We start from the raw sequence: 21877 nt of genomic DNA on the forward strand, positions 1-21877 counted from the left end.
AGAGCTGTCATGCCCTGATAAGCCTCTGTGGCCAATCCACATATTAAGCGTGTGTTCTGATCAGCGAGGGTGACAGCTTTCACCAAGCCTGGGGAGATCACATCTGCTTCTCCACTCACACCCTTTCTGCCAAGGCAGCAGAAAATAGAAAAAACAAGCTATCGCTACGCACACACACACACACACACACACACAAATACACAGACACACAGACACAGACACAGACACAGACACAGACACAGACACACACACACACACACACACACACACACACACACACACACAGAGACAGGACAGGTAAATTGGATGTTTCTGAGGAGAAACATGTCAGAATGCACTGCAGATTCTCATGATTAACCAGTCACTGTCAGCAAATGAAAGACTTCTTGTTTGAAAGGAAATGCTTCACTGGGAACTTTGAAATTCTCTGTTCTCTGTTGTTGATATGCTAAGAGTTTAACTTTTTTCTGTTAAATGCATGGCCAGCTAATGCCTAATTCAGTGTTATGGCAGTCTTTGCTGCGAAATCTTAACACAATTGTCCAAAGCAAGTGGAAAACATCTATACTCGCTACTGCTATGGAATACACACACACACACACACACACACACACACACACACACACACACACACACACACACACACACACACACACACACACACACACACACACACACACACACACACACACACAACTTAGTCTTACAATCACATGAGTTAACAATCTTAGATGTGTCAAGATGAAGGCCAAGGTATATGCCACTTGGGTTATATTCAATGTTGCTCATCCATTTATCCACATCTATTTATCTTTTAACTTATTTAACTATTTATCTTTCATACGTGTTTAGGCTACTTTAGATTGCTCTTGAAATCAATGCTATTGCAACTGTTCAAAGATGGTTCTGATCGTATTCATATGTTTGGTTCTGATTTCAGCACCATGGACAGCTCTTTACTCTGCGTTGTCAAAATTATGTATTAGATTTGAACCATACAGCTCCCCGTATAGTACAAAAGTTAGAACAGTTGCCAAGCTAGTTTGTTTGCTGAATAGTTCAACTTTCAAAGTTCATCATTGCATTCAGCTTGTCTGCCCAGCCCTAGTGTAAGATTTGGATGGATGTCAAGACGTGGCTTTGTAAGAGGCAAGTCAATATTTTATAACCTAGTAAAGGTAGCCTAAGCTTAAGTTTCATTGTTTTAATTTACTCAAAACGTCGAGACTAGGGTAACGGCCTAGGCTAGCCTACTTGGTGCACGTACAATTGCACAACAATGTAAAGACGTTTGCACCAAGAATAAAACAAATCGATTGAATGGATTTCGAGAAAATAACGTATTCCCTATAGCCTAATTTCCCTCCCGGTGTCTCCGATGTTTACAACAGAGCCTGTCCATTCATTGCATACTGGCAATCATCGGAATACTCAGAGCCTGCTGACGGTTGGCAGTCATGTGAGAGAAAGGCATACCTTGCCTGCCAACATGGTTGTTAGCCTTACTGCTGAGTTACAGCATGTGAATGACCCCTAACAGACAGAAAAGGTACGTTTATGGTAAAAGTTCAGATGTGTGATCTCAAAACCACTGGCGTTAGGCTATCTGATATTCTTTGGTCACTGCTAGGCTTTGATTTACGATGTTTGTTGAAGTCCATTCAACTCTGGGAATGTGAACTCCTGTAACTCAAGCCATTGAAATATTCTATCAATTATTCCACTTTGATAATGCACAAATCCAGAAAAAATGCTCACAAAATAAATCAAAGCTATGCAATGGATATTCAGAAAATGTCCTTAGGGGTACATATGATGCACACCTGGTGCATCTGAGGTTTGGGGCCAAGGTGTGGAAGTACCTGTCCATTGCTGCGATTCAGCGGAATGTTCATGCATCATCACTCAGCCTGCATGTGGTTGGCAGTCAATTGAGATTTCATTGACACAGTCAACCACAGGGCACGCCCGAAGTGCCAAAACACGGGCATCCTGATGATGGTCAGCATGGCATCAATGAACAGGTACTTCCAATTGCAGCTCTGCCTCTACAGTGGCATTTACTGTCCTGTGGCCATAATGTAGCATATAACGCCTATATGTCATACACTCCCTTGGAAATCTTGTAATTCTGGGAGTGGATGGGAGTGTGTTATGGATGGTAGTATGTTGTTAAGGTATTTTTTTAATGTAGTAATTCCCATATTCGAGATTAAATGAGCAAAAATGGCAATGGCGATGAACACGGACAGTTTCATAAAGTGTCTCCGAGATGGGTGCCATTGAGAAACAAATGATGCATAGCGTGATGCCAGTTGGTACATTGCGAAGGCTTTTCTAGAGTGTCATGTTAATGCACTATTAATAGAACTGAGATCAGTTTAATGTTGTAACATCAATGTTGTAACAGTCCCATGATGTCTGTTATACTTATGACACAGATATTCAGGAATTGTTGTCAATTATTAAGGATTTTCTCTCTTCTTTTTCATAATTCATATTCGTCTATTGATTTTTAACACTCTATATGTATTTTTTTATGGTACAATTTTTGTCACTCAGAAGAACTCTTGACAGTGTTTTGAGTTAGTCCTTGATTTTATGGAAATATTGTGCTTGTGTGGTGATGATCAAACATGACCTTAACATCCCATCTTCAAACGGAGTCTCATCAAATATTCACTTTCTCCAAATAGCTAATGTGAAAGTGATGCCTTTTGCCTCTGGCCAACAGAAAACTGAATCAGGGTTGCCTGCTTTATCATTTCCCTTCTGTACAGACAACAGGGCGGTGCAGTGGTGTCATTGGCCTGGTTGATATGAAGGTTTATTAATAATGGATTTGATTTTAGCTATGAATCTCACTTTCATAGGATTAGTGAAATGCTAGTCCTCCTGTGACACAGCAGACTGGTGGAGTGGAAGGGAATTTAGGAAGTTACTTACGGATATGAACCCAATAAGCTCTTCTTTCAGCTGAGACAAAATAACCCTGCTATGCAGAATTAGGAATGATTTAAAGAGCACTTAAAACAGCTTCTACAAGAAGGCTGTAGAACCATGCCATTGATAACTGCTTCATAGTTCATAGTGCTTTGTATATTTTTTTCATGCTAGATGTTTATTTTGAAGCGATGAGGTGTGAATGGGGAATTGGTCAAGTACAAATGGTCCTTGAAGCCCCCCCCCCCCCCCATCTGTTACAAGATGTGCTTCCACTGTTTCTATATTAATGTGTAACTGGCAGTAATTGTACTGTCTCCCGTGACAATGAATAAATCAGGCTTGTTCAGAGAGCATGCCGGGGCCAGTGTGTGTTCTGGGAGAAGCACCAGGGTCCAGTGGAGACATTGTTCTTGCCTGTGTGAGCTCCAAGCCCATCAGAGGGACGGGGAGACTACAGGCTTTTGAACTGTCCACTGGATGAATAGTGACACTTACCTGCCACCAGAGATCAGAACCTGGACCCAAGCCCTCTGCTGACAGTTCAGCATATGGGGCAGCAGTCAGAAATAGCCATCTTGTTCAGATGGGACACTCTCAGTTTTAATACCTGAGAAATCTGCCTTCAATAAGCCTTTTGTGGATGTTAAGGCATTTGACCAAATGAGTCTATAATCCTGATTTGAGTGTGTCAATATGTGGCCAGGTGGCCAGAAGTTAATGTACCCCCAACCCCTCCATACACACACGCACACACACACAAACAAGTTTTAGGTTTGTGCGTTGGACAGCTAAAAACTAGCCTACATAGTAGATAGTAGATATATAGATGGGATACTGTGCAGAGTTTGGAAGTTATGGTATGCCAACTTGGTGTGAGTCCTCATACAGGGAAAATTCTCTCTTGTTGTTGAATAGTATCACCTATGGTACACACATTGCATTCGGCCGTACACCTACAGGCGCACCTGTCATGGTGGTCTTTTGCACCTCTCTGCTAAGATCATCATATTCTCATGATAGCAGTCTGATATGGGCTTTTAACCATTTTAACCAAATGGTCTGGGACGGCAGCACAAGACACACAGCTGCATGTACGGTGCCTCTATGGGTCCTTCCTTGAGTAGCAACAGTTTAAATGTGCCACATGAGTACAAATCAGGAGCGGCCATCTTGTTGTCAGTCTGTCCGTCACCAGCTCTAGCTGAGCTCTGTCTTCTATCTGTACCACATAAATGGAATTGATCCCGATATGATATGCATCCTGAATTGAGTGGAAAGACAAAAGGAGATCCTGAGAGACATTTCTCCCCGTGATCACATTTCTTACAGAAGTTGTAGGCTACTGAAAAACAAGTCATTGACATGCATGCTATACAACGGATATAGTGAAAATTGTGTGAAAAAAGTGAAAGTTGGCTCAGATCGAACCAGGACTTTTACTAGGGTGGTATTTGGTAATTCAAGAGTACAAGACATTCTGGTATTAGCCTTGTTACTCCAGAAATGTGGTGGATGTGGTAAATATGCCTACATGCATATCTTATATTAAGCAGTCAATGTTTAATAAGTGATCATTTGTTGTTACATAATAGTTCAGGAAGGATATGATTGGTTTAGAAAGATGAGAAAGGACAGAGAGAGGTAGAGAGACTATGGGATGTCCATATAGGAACTTGCCATCTGGGTCTTCTCATGCAGTGTAGACATCATGTCAATGGCACGCACTGACAGCTGTAGCTCTCCACAGTTTTCCCATATGAGTAATTTGCAAGTGATGGACAAAACAGTCTTGCATAACACAGCTTTGTTCCATGAGTGGTTGCCAGATAATGTTCTCCTTAATTGCGCTGCCATATTTCATGTACATCTCTCCTGTCCAGATACAGCCTTTGTAAATGCCAGCCAAATGCCACAGGTATCCATTCAGATGAACTCAAGGAGCATTGGAGCTTTTTACTCACTTAGTACTGTAGATGACGATAGAGTAAAGCGGTTCTTGCAGCAGTGTTGTAAGAATGCTTGTACACAGCTAATTGATTGGCCTGCTGGTTTGGATTGAATTGAATCACTCTGGTCAGAGGCATGACGCCATTATAGAGTTCTCAGGTTGGTCCTAATGATGTACTTGGCTTATGCGCCACTTCTTGATAGTGCTGCGCCATTTTCTGTTGCCACGTTTAATGGCCGGGTTTCCCAAAATTGTTAAGAAGCTCTTAAGTGCTAAGAACTTCTTAGGAGCGTTGTAAGAATGTTCTAAGAACGCTCCTAAGAAGTTCTTTGGACTTAAGAGCTTCTTAACGATTTTGGGAAACCCGGCCAATATGTGTTACTGTTTTCCCACTGAAAATTAATGAGGTAAAGTTGTGTCTCGCTGGAGCTATTTTAACAGCTGCAATGCCTTTGCTGAGATGCTTTGTGCAACCAACAATGCCTCCCCACTATTGAAAATGGGTAGTATCAATCCAGTGCAGCAATCACCCCGGAGCAGTGGATATGCACCATGAACACGTTGGACTGTGTGTGCATCGCTTTAATGCAGAGCTGAGATAAGCTAGCCATGCCTACGAACTAATCAACAGCATTGCCCCATCCATTATCAAATCTGCACTTACCGATCGTCAACAGAATCCAGAGATTGGATCAAAGTTCAAAAAGGGCAAAATTCTTATTTACACATAAAATCAAATCAACTACCAAATCAAAGCTTGATTTATAGTGGGACAACAGCAGAGCTCTCTTGGATGCATGGGGTTACATTTGCTATTACTATGCTTGTCCTTGCCTTTTAATGACCCAACACTGGCTATCGATTGACCATACTCCATAAGTCCTTTTGCTGTGGGGTGCAAACCTGGAGTTTACAGAAGACTGTTAAGAACACTTACCGAAGGACTCACAAAGGAAAGTCGAGGTCTCACATCACATAATGGCCTTATGTGGATTTTCCTTCCAGAGGAGCTGTTGACGGGAGACTTGGTAAGTGTCCTTAACAGTCTTCTGTAATAAACTCCAAGTTCACTGTGTATGTTGTTGGTGCTTTGTGTTATGTGTAGAGACCCTGAGCAAGCTACTGACGAGGTTGGGTGCTGTTTTGAACAATATTACTGGTTAAAACATTTTATTTGGGAAGGGGTTAATTCACCGCCCTTAGCTAATCCACTGTTTGCAATTTGGGGCTATAACATACACCAGTGCAAGCTTGATTGCACTGGTGTATATGTTCGCTTGATCAACGAATATTTCGGTCTCTGTGGCTTATTTGATGTGTTTTAATGCAGAAAAAGAGCCTGAGGTCAACTCATCACCAGAGTAGCACTTTAACGGTAGAACAAGGGGCCGCAGCAGCAGGCACAAGGCTCAGAGGGGGTGTGGCCCTACACACAGCACACTACACACAGCACACAGCACACAGCACACAGCACACAGCACACAGCACTGCCCAGTGGGACGCCAGTGTCTGCCCTAGTGCCAGAGGGACACAGTGGTGCCCACATGGGTTTGCTTGGATCCAGCGCCCATGTGTGTGTTGGTTTTAAATGAGGTGTGTTCAGGTGCAGTGGTGCCGTGTTGAGAAAGTAGGAAGCTGTCTAAATCCTGGTGTGACTCCTGTTATTGTGAAGGTGCATGAGCAGGAGGCTATGTGCCTGCATAGACAGGTGCACAATGTGTGTACATGCTGCTTGTTACACATCCATGGACATGGAACAGCACACAAAAAGAATGTTTCACCATAGTTTCATATATGCAGTTTGCACTTGTGAATAAACCAATCAGGGTGCCTTCTCCCATTGCCTGCACCTTGGTGAATGGCTATTGTACTCCATGCACTGTGAGCGGGCACTTGGCCATGATGAAGCACCCAAATGCCAGTGTGTCACAATTCAAGTCGTACGGTTCCCCCTGAGATGCCCCAGAACGTTGCGGTAGAACTGGCCGGTTCCAGCCTGACCCTGAGGAGGGTGTGAATTAGCTGAACTGTGGCATGTTGGCATTTGGACCAGGTCCAGTCACATCCCATTTAGTGTTCAAATTATGAAAATGAGATGAAATACTCCGTCACAAAAATATGTGAGCACACATTTGTCACCGGTGTGTTGGTAGAAGCAGTGTTCAGTACAACACAGGTAGAATGACAAGATGGGGAATCATATTTTTCCGGGGCGGCAGCATGATGTATCTTTGAAATGAAGAAAGATAGGCAAAGCAAATATTAAATCAGATGCACTTTCGGCATGAATCTATCAGCATTATGCACCCATAGGCGAGGCAAGGCGAGCCAAGTTTATTTCACATCGCATTCCATACACAGACCATTCAATATGCCGTATGTAAATAAAAGCAAGAGGCTTTGCCTCATCCAAAGGCAAAATAAACTGCACAGTATAAAGCAATAAATGGTAAAAAATACGCCGTTAAAAGAATTGAAATGAAAAAATAAAGAATATGACATGATTAAAGTACCAAGTAGGCCTACATAAACTAAAGAAGTGATACACAGTATGATTACAGTTGAAGCAAGAATACAGTGTGAATGCTACTTTTGGTGCTTATCTAAGATCTTCCAACACGCTGCGGCTCAGCTACACAGCCAATGCATCATACTGACTCCAGTGGCTTATTTAATGTATTTAAAAGTGTAAGTACTTGCCTTTATCTCCTTATTGCCCGTATTACAATCAAATGTGCCGGGAGAGCACTGCTTTGATCCCCCCTTCATATCGGTGGAAATGGCCTACGGCGTGTGAATCTGACTTTATTATGAGGGACTTTCTATTGGATCTTTTCTTATGTTTAATGTGCTTGAAAATACCCATATGATATGGATCCAACACCAAACTCATATGGCACTCATAGTCCATGTGAAGCTAAGAAGAATCAGCATCACGGAATGAGTTTAACAAAACCATTTCAACTTATATTTCAATATTTAAAAAGTCACACAGGCAGACAGGTGTTTTTAATCATACTGACCTTTAATTCCAAATGGCATGCCAGGTGTAACTTGGAGAATTTGAGCTTGAGAGAGTAGTTTCTTATTTTATACTTTCTTTTCCTGTCTCAGCAGTGGCAGACTTGGTGAGGCTTTACGTGTGAGAGACTATCTCCCAGAAACAGTTGGTGGTCTCCTGGTGCTAGCGCTCCTCAACCATCAGCACTTTCTCCTCTCTAATGAGATAGCCTGTCGGTCAGCTGTCACGCCGCCTTGTTCTGCTTTGCTTACAATTACACCTCTGCTCAAGCATCTCCTTATTATTACACTAAGCCCGGGCTAGGTAATTAGTGAGTGCTTGTTGCTGCTCGCTCTGAAGCTATTTTCTTTCTGTTCCAGAAACCTTGTTCTCCAGAAAATCAAACATCGTCAGTCTTTAGTCCATTCTAGTGCACTGACAGCTAATTGTTCTGTCTGAATGACATGGACTGCATCTAGATTAGTATTTTAGGAACAAAGTCACTGTTTTTGTCTGAAACCAGTTAATGCTGCATCCTTTGCCACACTCTAGTCAGTTGTGGCATGAGATAGCTCTCTTGGTCAGAGCATTCATAGTATAATCTACACATGATGATGACTTGTGGCCACAGGCAACCAGTATTTGCTAACTTGCTATGTTTGGAGGTTAAATGCCATGTCATGGCAAAGTCATTTGAAGGTCTTGTGAATAAACTGATTGTGTGCCTACATTTGCACACATGCATACTTGCCACTGTTATGTATAAATCACAGATGTTAAAAGAAATGATGTAATATATCTGAACGATATCAAATATCTACCCTGCGAAGGACCTCCATTAGATCCTAGCATTTGGAAGACTGCCTTATGATGAGAAAAAGTACAGAAAAGGCAGTTGCATAAAGTGAAGCTCCGGTAATGGTCATTGGGGCAGTGTGGGTGCAGGCACAGGCAGTCCTGCTCTCAGGGATATCATTGGTGCTGTCAGGTGTCCTACTCCATATGTGCATGACTGCCTGTGCAGGAGAGAGAGAAACTCAGACAAGTACTGCAGTTTCAAAATGATATATCCATCAGCACAATGTTTGGTCTCAATGTCTGGTGAACATGATCTACAGTATATGATCAGCATAGTGTCTGGAGAATAGCCGTTCTATTGCTATACTTGTTTGGTGGTAGCATCAAGAGGCTTCATAAAGCTAGTTCTGCTAAAAATAGAAAAAAAAATAAAAAAAAAAACACAACAATCAATATGTATTATTCTGATCAGAATTATTCTGTATTTTGCTGTTGGCATACTTTCAATTCAGTTAAAGGGAAGGAAGTTTGTGTGCGATTTTTAAATAAGAATTCTGAGTTTGTCCTCAAAACCATTGTACATGTTTGCTCTAACAGCATTTTATAAATGATGCTTCAGACAAGCAGTGGTTCTAGCTTGTCATCAACTCAATAACTCTCTCAGACCGGCTGACTTGGCAGCCAGTTTGAAGGCAGTTTGTCATACTGCTTCATGAATATTCAGATTCCTAGCGTTTCATAGTCATGAGTTTACTTTGATATCAGATTATTATGTAGTCTTCATTGTCCCATAGTTTTGTAGAGGTGCAGATCTTGCTTTAACTGTAACTAGTCATGCATAAAGATCTAGTTCACAGTTCAAGCTAGAAGCAGCTCAAGTGGACATTAGGCTGCCCCACACCTGGCGTCTCCTCTCATCTATTGCAAGTCACAGATGGGAACTGGAACCTTGAATAGGATCTTTAAAATGGATAGGCAACTTATTTGGCTCTGATAAGACAGAATACTGAAGAGTATTTTTTACCATTTGTTTACCTCACACTTTTTTCAGAAGTTTACTTTTTAGAACACAGCATTCAAGCTCCTGATAATGCTGTGAAAATGACATTTTTCTAAATTTGCCGAGACATAACGTGTAGCCTCTTTCTTCAAGTTCAACACCACACCCAAAGACTGTCACGGAAGGAGCTGAAATGCAGTGTTGTAGACTGCAGTGTGTAGACCACCTGAGAGTGTGAATCCAAAAATAGTGAGCAAGTGCTAATTCCCACCTAAGTGATGAGCAAGAGTGTTACAGTGTTGGGCTGCTGTGCCTCTCCAGTGGTGCTCTTCTCAGTGCACACTTAGCTCATTCTCAAACGCGGGTGAAGAAGCTGTCCTATTCTGAGAGACACCAACTGCTCTGAATTGAGGGTAGATTTTATGGATCCGTACAGCCTTGAATTCTGTTTCATCACCTACCGACTGACCCAGACTGTATTCAGTTTGCTGAACAGTTAACCTGTAAGATAATACAGTCTGACACCATCACACCAGAGTGGAAATACCACAGAAAGTCATCATGTTGTCATCAGGTGGATGACATGAATGTTTAACATCTGCCATTACTACAGTTGGTATATTACAAGAGCAACAGTTACTGTCAATTAGTATTATACTGTACATGCTGTAACCTGAACCTGAATTGAGGATCTCAAGCACCTTATGGCCATAATTTTTGTAGATACTTTTAACAAGCCGTGCTTGTGTTATGAATGTGGTATAATTCTGACCAAGGAATTGAGCTAAGAAACTTTATTTCTGTGATCTTTCTTGTTTTAGCCTCTGGCTCCCAGTATGTTTTAGAATGCTTTTCCTCAAGGTATTTCTTAGTTCTTCAGGAGTCCTGAGTTCACATTATATTGAGCCGTAGGCCTCTAGGTTACTCTGGGGAAGTGTTCTATGGGTAATGAATCCATGGCCTTGGTGTTTTCATACCTTCCCTGCCAGCTGCCATACAGGCCTATGGTGGGGAAAAAAGGAAAAGTGAAGTGAAATGCCCAACATAAAGATATCGGGTGAATCTCAACTATAGCCCTTAGACGTGGCCTTTGTAGGCCTACACAATCGTACCATATCCCCTTTTGTACGTTTTCTCCCTTCATTCATTTTTGATATATTTGAATCATTATTCCCAAGTATAATTATGTGTGAACATATAAGGTGTTCATCTGAGCTGTGTGTGTAAAGACACACAGCTCAGACAAAGCACACATCTCTGCGTTTATCTGTAATGATGTTCTATTCAGTCAGTGTGTGTTCTTTCATCTGCAGCATCTCCCCTCATCTCCACATTCCTGTGACGCTTGAGCGCGCTGAAAAGCATTTACAGACACTGTTGATACATCAATTATTTTGGTCCAGACTTTGTGAAGGCTTTCAAGGACATCGACTGAAAGGCTACTGTTAAAGACTCAAAGGCTCAGTAAATACTGGGGAAGATAAACAGTTGCACTAATGTGGTGAATACTGTTAAAAAGCCAACCATGGTAAGGATGATGACTCAAAAGTAATAAAGTAAATGCCAATTTGAACACAGCTGTACTCAAACCTAAATGTAATTTTACATGACTTAGGACCCCCCCACACACACACATACACCCAAGCGTATGACCACTCTTTTACATGTAAAGCCATAAGCCATAAGGACTGTGTGTGTTTAACAGCCTCTTGCAGCTGGCCCCTGATGCTGGCTGCAGGTGTAGGCTGGTGTGCGTGTGCGTGTGCGTGTGCGTGTGCGTGTGCGTGTGCGTGTGCAGTGCTGCCAGGTCCTGGGTGGCAGATCTGTATGGGTGGCTGGGCTTGGTCCATGTCTGTCTGTGAATGACAATAAACGCTGCCTGTGGAGCCTCGGGGGGACGGGTTGGCCTTTTGCTTGGGAGAAATCCATCAGTCTGTCAACTGCTCTCAGGGGGCCATTACCCAGGTAGCCTCCTGGCCTGGACCGCTTTCAACAACCCTCCTCCCTAGTCTGTTCTGTACAAGCCAAGCCAGTTGTGGTGTACTTGTACAGTGATCTCTGATTACATTCTACATTAGATTATTCTGATAGGTACGTTTGAATGACACTTCCTGAGCTAACTTCTTCTCTCTTATGTATCAATGTGGAGGCAAGCCCGTCATCTCTTAAAGCATCTCTCTCCTTCTACAGATTCCTCAGATTAGCTACGCGTCTACCGCTCCAGAGCTGAGTGACGACGCTCGCTACGACTTCTTCTCTCGGGTGGTGCCGCCCGACACCTTCCAAGCACAGGCCATGTTGGACATCGTCATGGCGATGGGGTGGAACTATGTGTCCACGCTGGCGTCGGAGGGCTCGTACGGTGAGAGCGGCGTGGAGGCCTTCATCCAGATCTCACGGGAGTCAGGTGGGTGCACCGTGCACACAAGTCTCTGATGCAATGCACTTTTAGTGACACTGAGATATTGCTGACATCTGGAGGGTGACACTTTATCATTACAATTGCATTGCAGGAGACAAGCATTTTTCCTGTTAGTGAGTAGGAAAGTACAGACAGCCAGACTGTTTCGATTATGAGATGCAAATCCTGAAATTATTTGGAGCTTGAATGGCATATAAGACGCCAAAAACGCTGCTGTCGTGATATATTAGTGTACATTTTGAAATGTAAACCAAACTTTTAAGTTTAGAGTTCACAACTCACTGAAGGCACTAGCAAGTTTACGTGGACGTAATATTGTTTAGGGTTTGGGCCTCTCTGTTTGCTGTTAGATATGTCCTCCACGGGGTAGTTATAAATAGCTTCCCTCAGTTCCTCACTCTCACAGTGATTTGTCACAATACAATTAGAGCCGGGCCAATCGCAGTCACATCAGGAAGTGATTTATCTCTGAAGACCGAAATGGAGGTGTGTGTGTTATCGAGAGAGAGAGAGAGAGAGAGAGAGAGAGAGAGAGAGAGAGAGAGAGAGAGTGAGAACAGACGAATAGAGATACTACAACAGTATCTTTTATAAAGTACTTATATATTTATTTCCCATATCGCAACATTAAGATTACGACTCAATTAAATCTCCACACATTTTTCATGCATAAACAGATCAAGCCAGATGATGGGTGTCTGAACTTCTACCATATCCTTCTCCTCTGAAGGCTAAGCAGATGTAGGCTTAGCACATTAATTACGTTGTAATTGGGATTTTAAATGAATATGTCTATTCAGACATAAACAGCTGTGCATAGCATTCTTAGGCTCATTATGCGCCCGTCCGTGTGATGACACAGTAGTAGGCTTATTGATGTAAGACTATAGGGGTCTGTTTACGTTAGGCTGACTACACTGCAGGCATCTTAGTTACGGTGTCTCTGCATGACTCCTCAAGATCTGCCTCAGACTGAGAGTGTCACAGAATTTGCAGCAGGCAACAAGATCAATAGCCTAGATATTGCTTTATTTGTGCATTTACAGTATTTATTTAGTGGTTTGTTTGTTTATTTTTGACTTCAGTAGGCATGTTGTGCTATGCTAAAGGCATGATCTGTGATGGTTCACATGCAGTGTAATCTTGACTCTTGATGGCAATGTAATGTGACTGTTTGTGTCACTCCAGTAAACACCATCTTCACAAATACTTGCAGACTCCAGTCTCCATAACCAACCAATCAAACACACCAAGTGAATGGGTGATGTCCCCGGATTGGACAGACTAGTTGTGTATATTACGAGTACATAGCTCTTGTCTTTTGTATTTGTTGCTACCTGTCATATTTTGTAATGTACTGTACTACTGTACTACTAATGAAGAGTAATACTTAGTTTAAAAAAAATAATAAGCCGTAGCTGCAAAATACTGTTTCTTTGCATTCATATCAGGATGTGCTATAAATGGAGGACCAAGTAAAAGGATTCCTGCAACATTTTGGAAGCTGGTCAAAAAATCTGACTAGCATGAGTCAGGGATGATGATCTAAAAATGGCCATAAAGATATTGTGCCACCTGATTAAAGGAAAAATGGAAAATGGATGGACCTGCTGGGCCAATGAGTTCTAAATGCCAGTCTCTGCTCTGGGAATCCTTCAGTCAGGAGCAGACAGGAGGAGGCAGCTGAGGTCTGTCCCCAGCCCATCCCTTGTAGCCGCCATAAGCTGCCTGGCTTAGAATCAATTATCCACACCTGCTACATTACAGGAGACTGCCAGAGAGTATTATCCATCTCCTCGGGGGCCCAGAAAAGCCCATCCTCAGATTCCCACCGCTTACCCAGCGCTAAAATGTTTAAAGATGCTCAATTTTAGCAAAAATGATTAATGAAGTATTGGCCATGACAGGACATTAAACAAGGCTGAGAAGTCACAGATATTGATTTAATTAGTTGGAGTGGATTAAACTAGCATTTGCATAATGCCAATGAACATGGCTTTACTATTTTGCCCTTAATCTCAAATTTAAGTTTTTCTTGTCTTCTAATTATTGTCACTAACCTAATATTACCGTAAAATCTTGATACGCATTTGTTGATTTGCAGTGGATTGACGTTTTGAAGGTTATGTTTTTTCAATCCAAGCTGATTTTTCAATAGCATGATGTTGTACCCTGCTGAGTGACAGTAGCTAGCATCGCTTCTTTCTGAGCTAATCCTTTGTCTTCATTCTCAAACTGAAGACAACAAAAAGAAGATAGAATGTATAGGCTAACAGATAGGCAAGTGTTCTCAAAAGAATGGTCTCCATTAATTTGTCAAGACAACTCAACTGGAATGAGGAGCAGCACTGCACATTACAGCATCAGGGGAACATGTTTGAAGTCTGAGCTCTGCGAGATTTGATGACATAATGATAGTATGTCACGATGGAGAGATAACTAACATTGCAAACAGAATAAACAAAAGGATGGGCACTGGCATGACATGTTTCCATCAGGGAGTCTGGCAGTACTTTGGAAAATGAGAGGACTCCTATTTACACCACAACTGTTTGGTGATTGCATTCATTTGAAGCCTCTTTCATACTGACTGAACCCATTCAGATGCCTGAGATTACTGGTTAACTCACTCCCGTGCTGCATGTCTTTATGTTTTATAGAAAGGCTTTCTTAATTCACAATTGAACAAGTCTGAAGGAAATTAATTGAGAGTCACAAGTTCTTTACCACAAACAATAGTCTTTTAGTGCCCAGTCAAAGTGGCCTTATTTCTAAATTCCCTGACTGAAGTAAGATTTTCTTAAACTTTGAGTATTCAAAGAAGAGCTCTTTTTATGATATTAGTGAACATCTCAATGTATTTAATGCTATTTGGAATTAGTCTTGTCTTTGTAACTACCAATGGCTTTATTTTTGATAATGGGAGTGAAAATGACAAAATAACCAAAAACAAATCACCTTACAAAAAGGAACAACACGAATAAAGGAAGTGGTGTGGCAGTAAGGAGAAGGAAGTGGTGTGGCAGTGAGGGGACCAGAGGCTGTTTTCACTCAAATAGGAGAGACTTAAGACCAAGGACACCAGCAAGTACAATCAGGGGACAATTCAGGAAATTATTTCTTACAGTAATTGCTTCTCACTTCACTAAGGACTGGTTAGTCAGTGGTCACTGACTGGTCAGTACCACCATGAATTGATGTCCAACAGTGATTATTTCAGTTGGACCTCCTCCACATACTACCAATATGTGACTGTAATACAGTATGTGTAATTGTATGAAGCACCAAGAAGAGGATGCATAGATAGACATTTAAAAGGCCATAGTCTTATTTACAATACAATGGACAATTCAACTGTACTGTACCTCTTGTTGTAATAGAAATACAACAGTGCTTGTTTTGCATAGGCTGAGCGGCACCTTAAAATAGGATGGTCATTCAATGAGGAAACAGCTTGATAAAGCGTCTATAAATAAGTCATATCTATAAATAAAATCTGAAATAGTGCCTTATTCATGAATAAATGCACATCAATTCACATATCTACAACAAATAAATCTGCAGCAGTTTTTATTTAATAATTTTCTTGAAATAATTTCCCTATAGTCTTCACTCCCAGCCAGCATTAGCTTTGACTACACAAGCACTGTGTGAGATGTGTGTGAAATGAGCAGTGCATGCTGACTGCAGAACTGTTGACCCTTAATGTGTCCAGGAACAGCTTCAGACATGCTTTGTATCCAGCTGATAGAGTACATAAGGAGAAGGTGAAGGAATAGACAGGCCCCTGTGGGGCTCTCCATATCTCCCTACGGTGGCAGCCCAGTGATGTCTGGTGACCTGACAACTGTTGGTGCCGTGGGCCTGCTGGATGAGGGGCTGATGAGCTCCACTGTGCGGCCTCACCCTCCACAGTACTACTGCTGGGGCCCAGGCGGCGCCTTGGTTAACAGTGCAAGGCTGTGTACAGGGCTCCACACTATCTTTTCTCCTCAGACGAGTTTGTGCAAATGCGCTATGTACTGTACTGAGAGCACTTCAGGTTTTGACAAGAAAAGCTTGGAACTTCAATGCAAAACAGGTCCGTAGTGAGTGAGTGTCAGTGGTGAACTGAAAGAAAAGGTTGCATAGGTTATGCTATTAATAAGGACTGTAGAACTGTACAACTTAAGAAGGTTTGCACATTACTGGCATTGTATCATTTTGTTCCCCTCATCTCTGACTTGATGGAGTTGACAGTATCATGAGCTAGAGGCACAACAGAAAAACGTAGATATTCAGTGTTCAAACTCATAACTCCTAAAATCTCTACACAGCCACATTTGGTGGAGGCATGTTTGAAATGGCCTGGACAGAACTGTGAACAGTGGAAACTAATTGTCATTTTCAAATGGATGGTATGACTGAGCCAAGGTTGGAGAGAGGTGTAAGTGAGTTGGGACCCAAGACAATGATAAGATCAGATTGAATATGACAGTTGCCTTGTCAAAAGGAGAGAAAAACGTTCTGTCAACATTGTGACTCAGACAGGCATAGGCATATCTTGCTGACAAAGGAGAGGAAGACCTTGAGAAACAAGGAAGCTATTTTATAGGAACGGAGCTATTCTACAAGGGAGCTCTTTCAAACTCAAAGATGGGTATAGCCTCACCAGACCATGCTCAATCTTTTAAGATTAAACATTAGTTGGGGAGTCTGCTCTGCTCTCTATTGCACAAGAGGCGTGATCAACGGGCATAGTTCAAATGACTCTGTACGCAATTGGATAGTCCATCAACCAATCAGATCAATGATCTGGGTGCACTAGGTGGATAAGCCCGTTTGTGATTGGTCCCCACAGAATTGTAACAGAAGTTAAGTAGGATAGAAACACTTGGAGGTTTTTTGAGCTGCAGGGCGAAATCAGATCTCCAGCAGATCATGCTGTGTTTACCCAGTCTAAAAGATGGGCTGATTAATAAAGGAAAATGGGAAATGTATTTGTGATGTTGTTACAATGTTGATTAGGTGATTATTTCCCAGTTAGTCATTAGTCAGAACTTGTATTACTTATTTTTTCTGTAGATTACCAGGTGGAGAGTTGCTGAGATCAACACTTATAGCCTCCTAGAGATCTTTATGAATGTTATCTATTCAGTGGTCTTGTGGCCTACCTATAACCTTTGATTTATGCCTGGTGAGTCTTCAAACTATAGCGTAATTAGTTTCATCTGAAGCATGGGATCATTTAGCAATGAAATCATGCCAGATAGGTAGAAATGTAGCTAGCTACAGTAATGTCATGCTATGGTGGGAGAAATGTAGCTAGCTACAGTAATGTCGTACTAGGTGGGAGGACAGAACAGGACACTGCAGAGTATTAGAACAAGATTGGCTGCTTATCTTTAGCCTATTATTATGATTATGAGCCTAATTACCATTACAAAATGTAAAGCAATTAACCAATTTAGCTATGTAAGAAGACTGACGTATAAATAGCATGCAATATTCATTGCTGTGTCTGCAGTCTGCAATGGGCAGCTTTCTCACACAACCCAATGTTGCTGCTGTAACATGTTTTGAGAGAGCTTGCAGGATGTGGACTGCAGGAATATCCATCTGAGCAGTTTCCTGTGAACTGAATACAGCTAAGATGCTCAATAATACCGATTTTTTTTGATGGATGTGTTTTTGCAGCTAAATTGGCATATCAATTGATTATTACAAATGCACATAGTTATTTTTATCATACTTGATACCATTCATAATTACCATTGTATAACATTTTGAGTCTTCCTCCCCAAAAACTTTCCACGGGCAGCCGGAAGATAATTCCTGTTGGAATTTGTGGTAGAACTTTCCCTTGCAGTATTTTCTTTTCCATGGTTCAGTGCTCCCTGAAATCAGATCTATTCCTGAAACATAATGTATCTGCATACATTACCTTATCACAAATTGATACAATTTTGAGTCTTTCCCCAAAAAACTTTGAGTACTTCAAACAGATGTATATCAAAGCCTCCCTGATATGAGAAATCTAGAAAATGTGTTGTGCCAATAGTTATCTTTGCACAGACTTAACTGTTAATCAGATTCTTTCCTGCTCTTTTTTTATGTGAAGTTTTATAATTCATGCATTTATGAGCTGAGTGAACATCACTTCATAAATCACCCAGAGTACATTTAATGTAGCAGTGTTCTGGTTCCCTATAACAGCACAAAAACACATCTTTATGAAACATTAACAAGTGCAATGTGATTTTTCTGCATTAGTCACATAAAAGCCTTTTATGACATTGATGCAATGCAAATATTCCTTCCCAAGTGGAAATGGGTAGCACACCCACACACATAATTCATCTGGGATGTGTAATGGAGATGGATTTCTCTCCAGCTTTCCAACAAAGTAGGAGTGGAGGAACCTGGAAACTGCCATCATATATGCATACACATGGAAACGCATGCATACTGACTCTCTCTCTCTCTCTCTCTCTCTCTCTCTCTCTCTCTCACACACGCACACACACACACACACACACACACACACACACACACACACACACGGGGTATGTTACTAAATGTAGATGAGATGAAGATGTCATATACTAGGGGATCTAGATTCCGTTGCTGGAAAACAGAAGGAACATCAATCAGTTCTGCATCATCTCAGTGCTCAGTGTGTCTCTAAGGAGATGTTTGTTTGTGTCCCTGCCCCTGGCCACTGCATGATGGAGTATAGTGAGTAAGGATGCCTAAAGATGCATCTGTGGGGCATATTGAGATGACAGGGATGCCTGTCTGATCAGGGTGACTAGGAATCAGTCGGACTTCACTGACATCAGGTTACACAGAAATGAGTATAGAACTGAATGTGTGTGTCCTGTGTTCTCAAGAGCACAGTCACATGCACTCTCTACTTGTACACATTCAGGACTTGAAGGACTCTGCCTGTTGATGATGGTCAGGCAGATCAAGGCTGACTATGAATACATGTCCATTAAGCTGACTAAAGGATCATTCAGTGGGGGATTTTTATTCATCTGTGAGGAATGGGTTAGAAATTATACATTAGTAATTTAGCAGAGACTTACAAATTAAATGCCATGCAATACAAGCAAATAAAAGACCAAGGGATAAAAACTGAAAACATATTTTGTCTATATTAACTATAGTCACTATAGTCATCATATTACTGTAAATGTTCATACCATCCCCTTGGCCTTTTGAATTAAAATAGCCTCACATCTTCTCATACCCTTCACCATACCTATAAATTGACATGGTTTTATTTCAGTTAGCCTAATCGCTGGTTTGATTTGCATTGAGAGATAATCTTATGGAAAGTACCCCATGTCAATCACTAGGTATGGTGAAGGGTATGTGATGATGTGGGGCTATTTTTATTCCAAAAGCCAAGGGAACTTTATCAGGATGCATAGGATCCTGAATCCATGAAATAACTGGCCTTTAAAAATAATAATCTGCCTGCCTCTATGGGAATTTAACATGGAGGTGTACTCACGTATGCCCCCCTGTATTTTAAGCAAGAACTTTTTTCTTTTTTACGATACATTATTCATTCACAAAAATTGGTGTGTTCAAGGGTTTTTCTTTTTTATCATTCTGTGCAAGTGTGAAGAAGAAAGATCAGAAATATGTTGATAGATAACAACAATGTGTGTACCTACCTACATTGTGTAATGTGTATTTATTTAGTCTTGTGCTTGTTCAGGATACAGATGGCTTCAGGAAAGAAGCTCCTCCTCAGTCTCTCTTTGTTCTGGTCTTGTAGCAGCAGAGACGTTTGCCTGACCTCAGTGTGTTGAAAAGTCCATGGTCAGGATTGTCTTTTACAATACTTTGGGCCTTGGCATGTACTCTCTCTCTCTTGCTCTTTCTCTCTCTCTCTCTCTATATACAGTATATATATACAGTATAGTGTGTGTGTGTGTGTGTGTGTGTGTGTGTGTGTGTGTGTGTGTGTGTGTGTGTATGTGTGTGTATATATATATGAGATTTGAAATGAGTAGAAGTACACTGAACTAGAGGTAACAGCATGATAAGACTGTGAGTTTGTGCTGTATGCTGGAGTGAGACTGGCAGGAAGTGGAAGGGAAGGGCACTGTGCAGTCCTCTGGTCCTTTGGTCAGCATGATGGCGCTGTTACAGTAGATATTGGAGAAAGCCATCTTCTCTTGGGCATGTAATTTTTGTGATTTTCAGAGATCACATGAAACCGTCTTGTTTCTCATAGCTATTGTGGGTCAAATATAAAAGAACAGAAGAGCTATAAATGGGACATTCCTTTGAAATGCAGATGAAACAATTCCTTTGTTCAGTTCCTCAAATTATCTTCACGGCAACTTAGACAGATACAAAAAAACAGTATATTTCCACCCATCACATTATTTCTGCCCATATTCGTCTAAACAGATTGAGGTTTTACTTGCATCGTTGCGGTGCACAGCTAGGATATGTTTAAAATGAAATGTTATCTCTTTCTACTGCATGACATTTAATTATTATCAAAGTCTGTACATACTTAGACAATGACTGTAAAAGGATATTTGTTTTTCTACCAAGGGAAGTGTACAGTGTGTAAACATAAACCTAATAAGCAGATGAGATTGTCATCTCATAGTTGACATGCTGTCTTCTTCCACAAATGTGATGAGAGGAGAGAAAACACATACTGTACAATACATGAGCCAGAAACGTGAAGCCCACCGTCATAACCATAGTGTAGAGGGGAGGGTGTGAGAGGCCAATCATTTCATTAAAGATATGACTTAGCACACAGTGACGCTATGATTATCTCATTAATCCTGTCAGAGTTGTAGGAGTAGGTGGCTAAGATTTCAATACGTTTTCTGCAGTGAAGATCGACTCTCACCCCATCAATAGCCAAGATTTGAAACAACCTAGACCTTACTCCCACTAGTTAGGCCTTCATGGAATGTGCTTTGTGGTGCTGTGGACATCATTTGAAAATGAATATTCCTTATTAAATCAGATGATCAAGTGAGGAAAAACAAGCTATAAGCCATAACCAAGCTATCAAGAGTTCTGATGTATGAACAAGGGCCAATCATTTTTCTGTTTAATTACTGTGTACTACACTGTGTGGAGCGTGGCTCTTAATTATGGCACACTTGGAATCGCTGGCTATGGAACGCTGGCGGAAAACAGTGTTGTCATCAGCTTACACCAATGACCATGATCAAATGCCAGTTAACACATACTGACTACAAAGCCAGAATTAGCCACAGCAAGACGTTATGCATGTCATAATATAATGTAATATAATATAATATGATATAATATAATGTAACATAATGTTTAGAATGAAATATTTATATTGGCACACCTACTGTATGAAGTAGTTCCAGAATTTGGATCATATTACACATAGATAGCCTAATACTGCAAGAACATGTTTACTTTGTTTCATAGAGCCATTGTGGTGGTGAAGGATAAGAACGTGGGGTCCGTTTCTCATGTCTGTACATAATGCTGTTACTTTAAAGTACTCACACACAGAGCTCTCTCTGTATGTCACAAGATTCCAGTGGGAATTGATCTGAGCAAAGACAATAGATGAAACATTGATTCATCTAAATGTTTGTAACATTGTCAGATTAAAAGATGCTGCAACATATCTTTAAACATCAGCATCTACATTGTAATTGTGTCCCTTTTCCTGGTTGTTTATACTGAACTGACAAACAGTTTGACTTTTGCACTGCTTTTTCTCTCATTTAATCTATTTGTTGTGATGTATTT

At 41.2% G+C, this 21877-nt stretch overlaps 1 protein-coding gene across 1 annotated transcript in view; it reads left to right on the forward strand.

The window, feature by feature from the left end:
- The first annotated feature begins 1015 nt into the window (after positions 1 to 1015).
- Positions 1016 to 21877, forward strand: part of LOC134093858 (metabotropic glutamate receptor 8-like) — a 37389-nt gene continuing 16527 nt past the window's right edge. The window contains exons 1-2 of the mRNA XM_062547144.1: positions 1016 to 1149; positions 11884 to 12100. Coding sequence (XP_062403128.1) covers positions 11989 to 12100 — 112 coding nt within the window. The 5' untranslated portion in view covers positions 1016 to 1149; positions 11884 to 11988. The remainder of the gene's footprint in view (positions 1150 to 11883; positions 12101 to 21877) is intronic.

Source organism: Sardina pilchardus, chromosome 10, assembly GCF_963854185.1.
Source record: "Sardina pilchardus chromosome 10, fSarPil1.1, whole genome shotgun sequence".
NCBI classification, from domain to species: Eukaryota; Metazoa; Chordata; class Actinopteri; order Clupeiformes; family Clupeidae; genus Sardina; species Sardina pilchardus.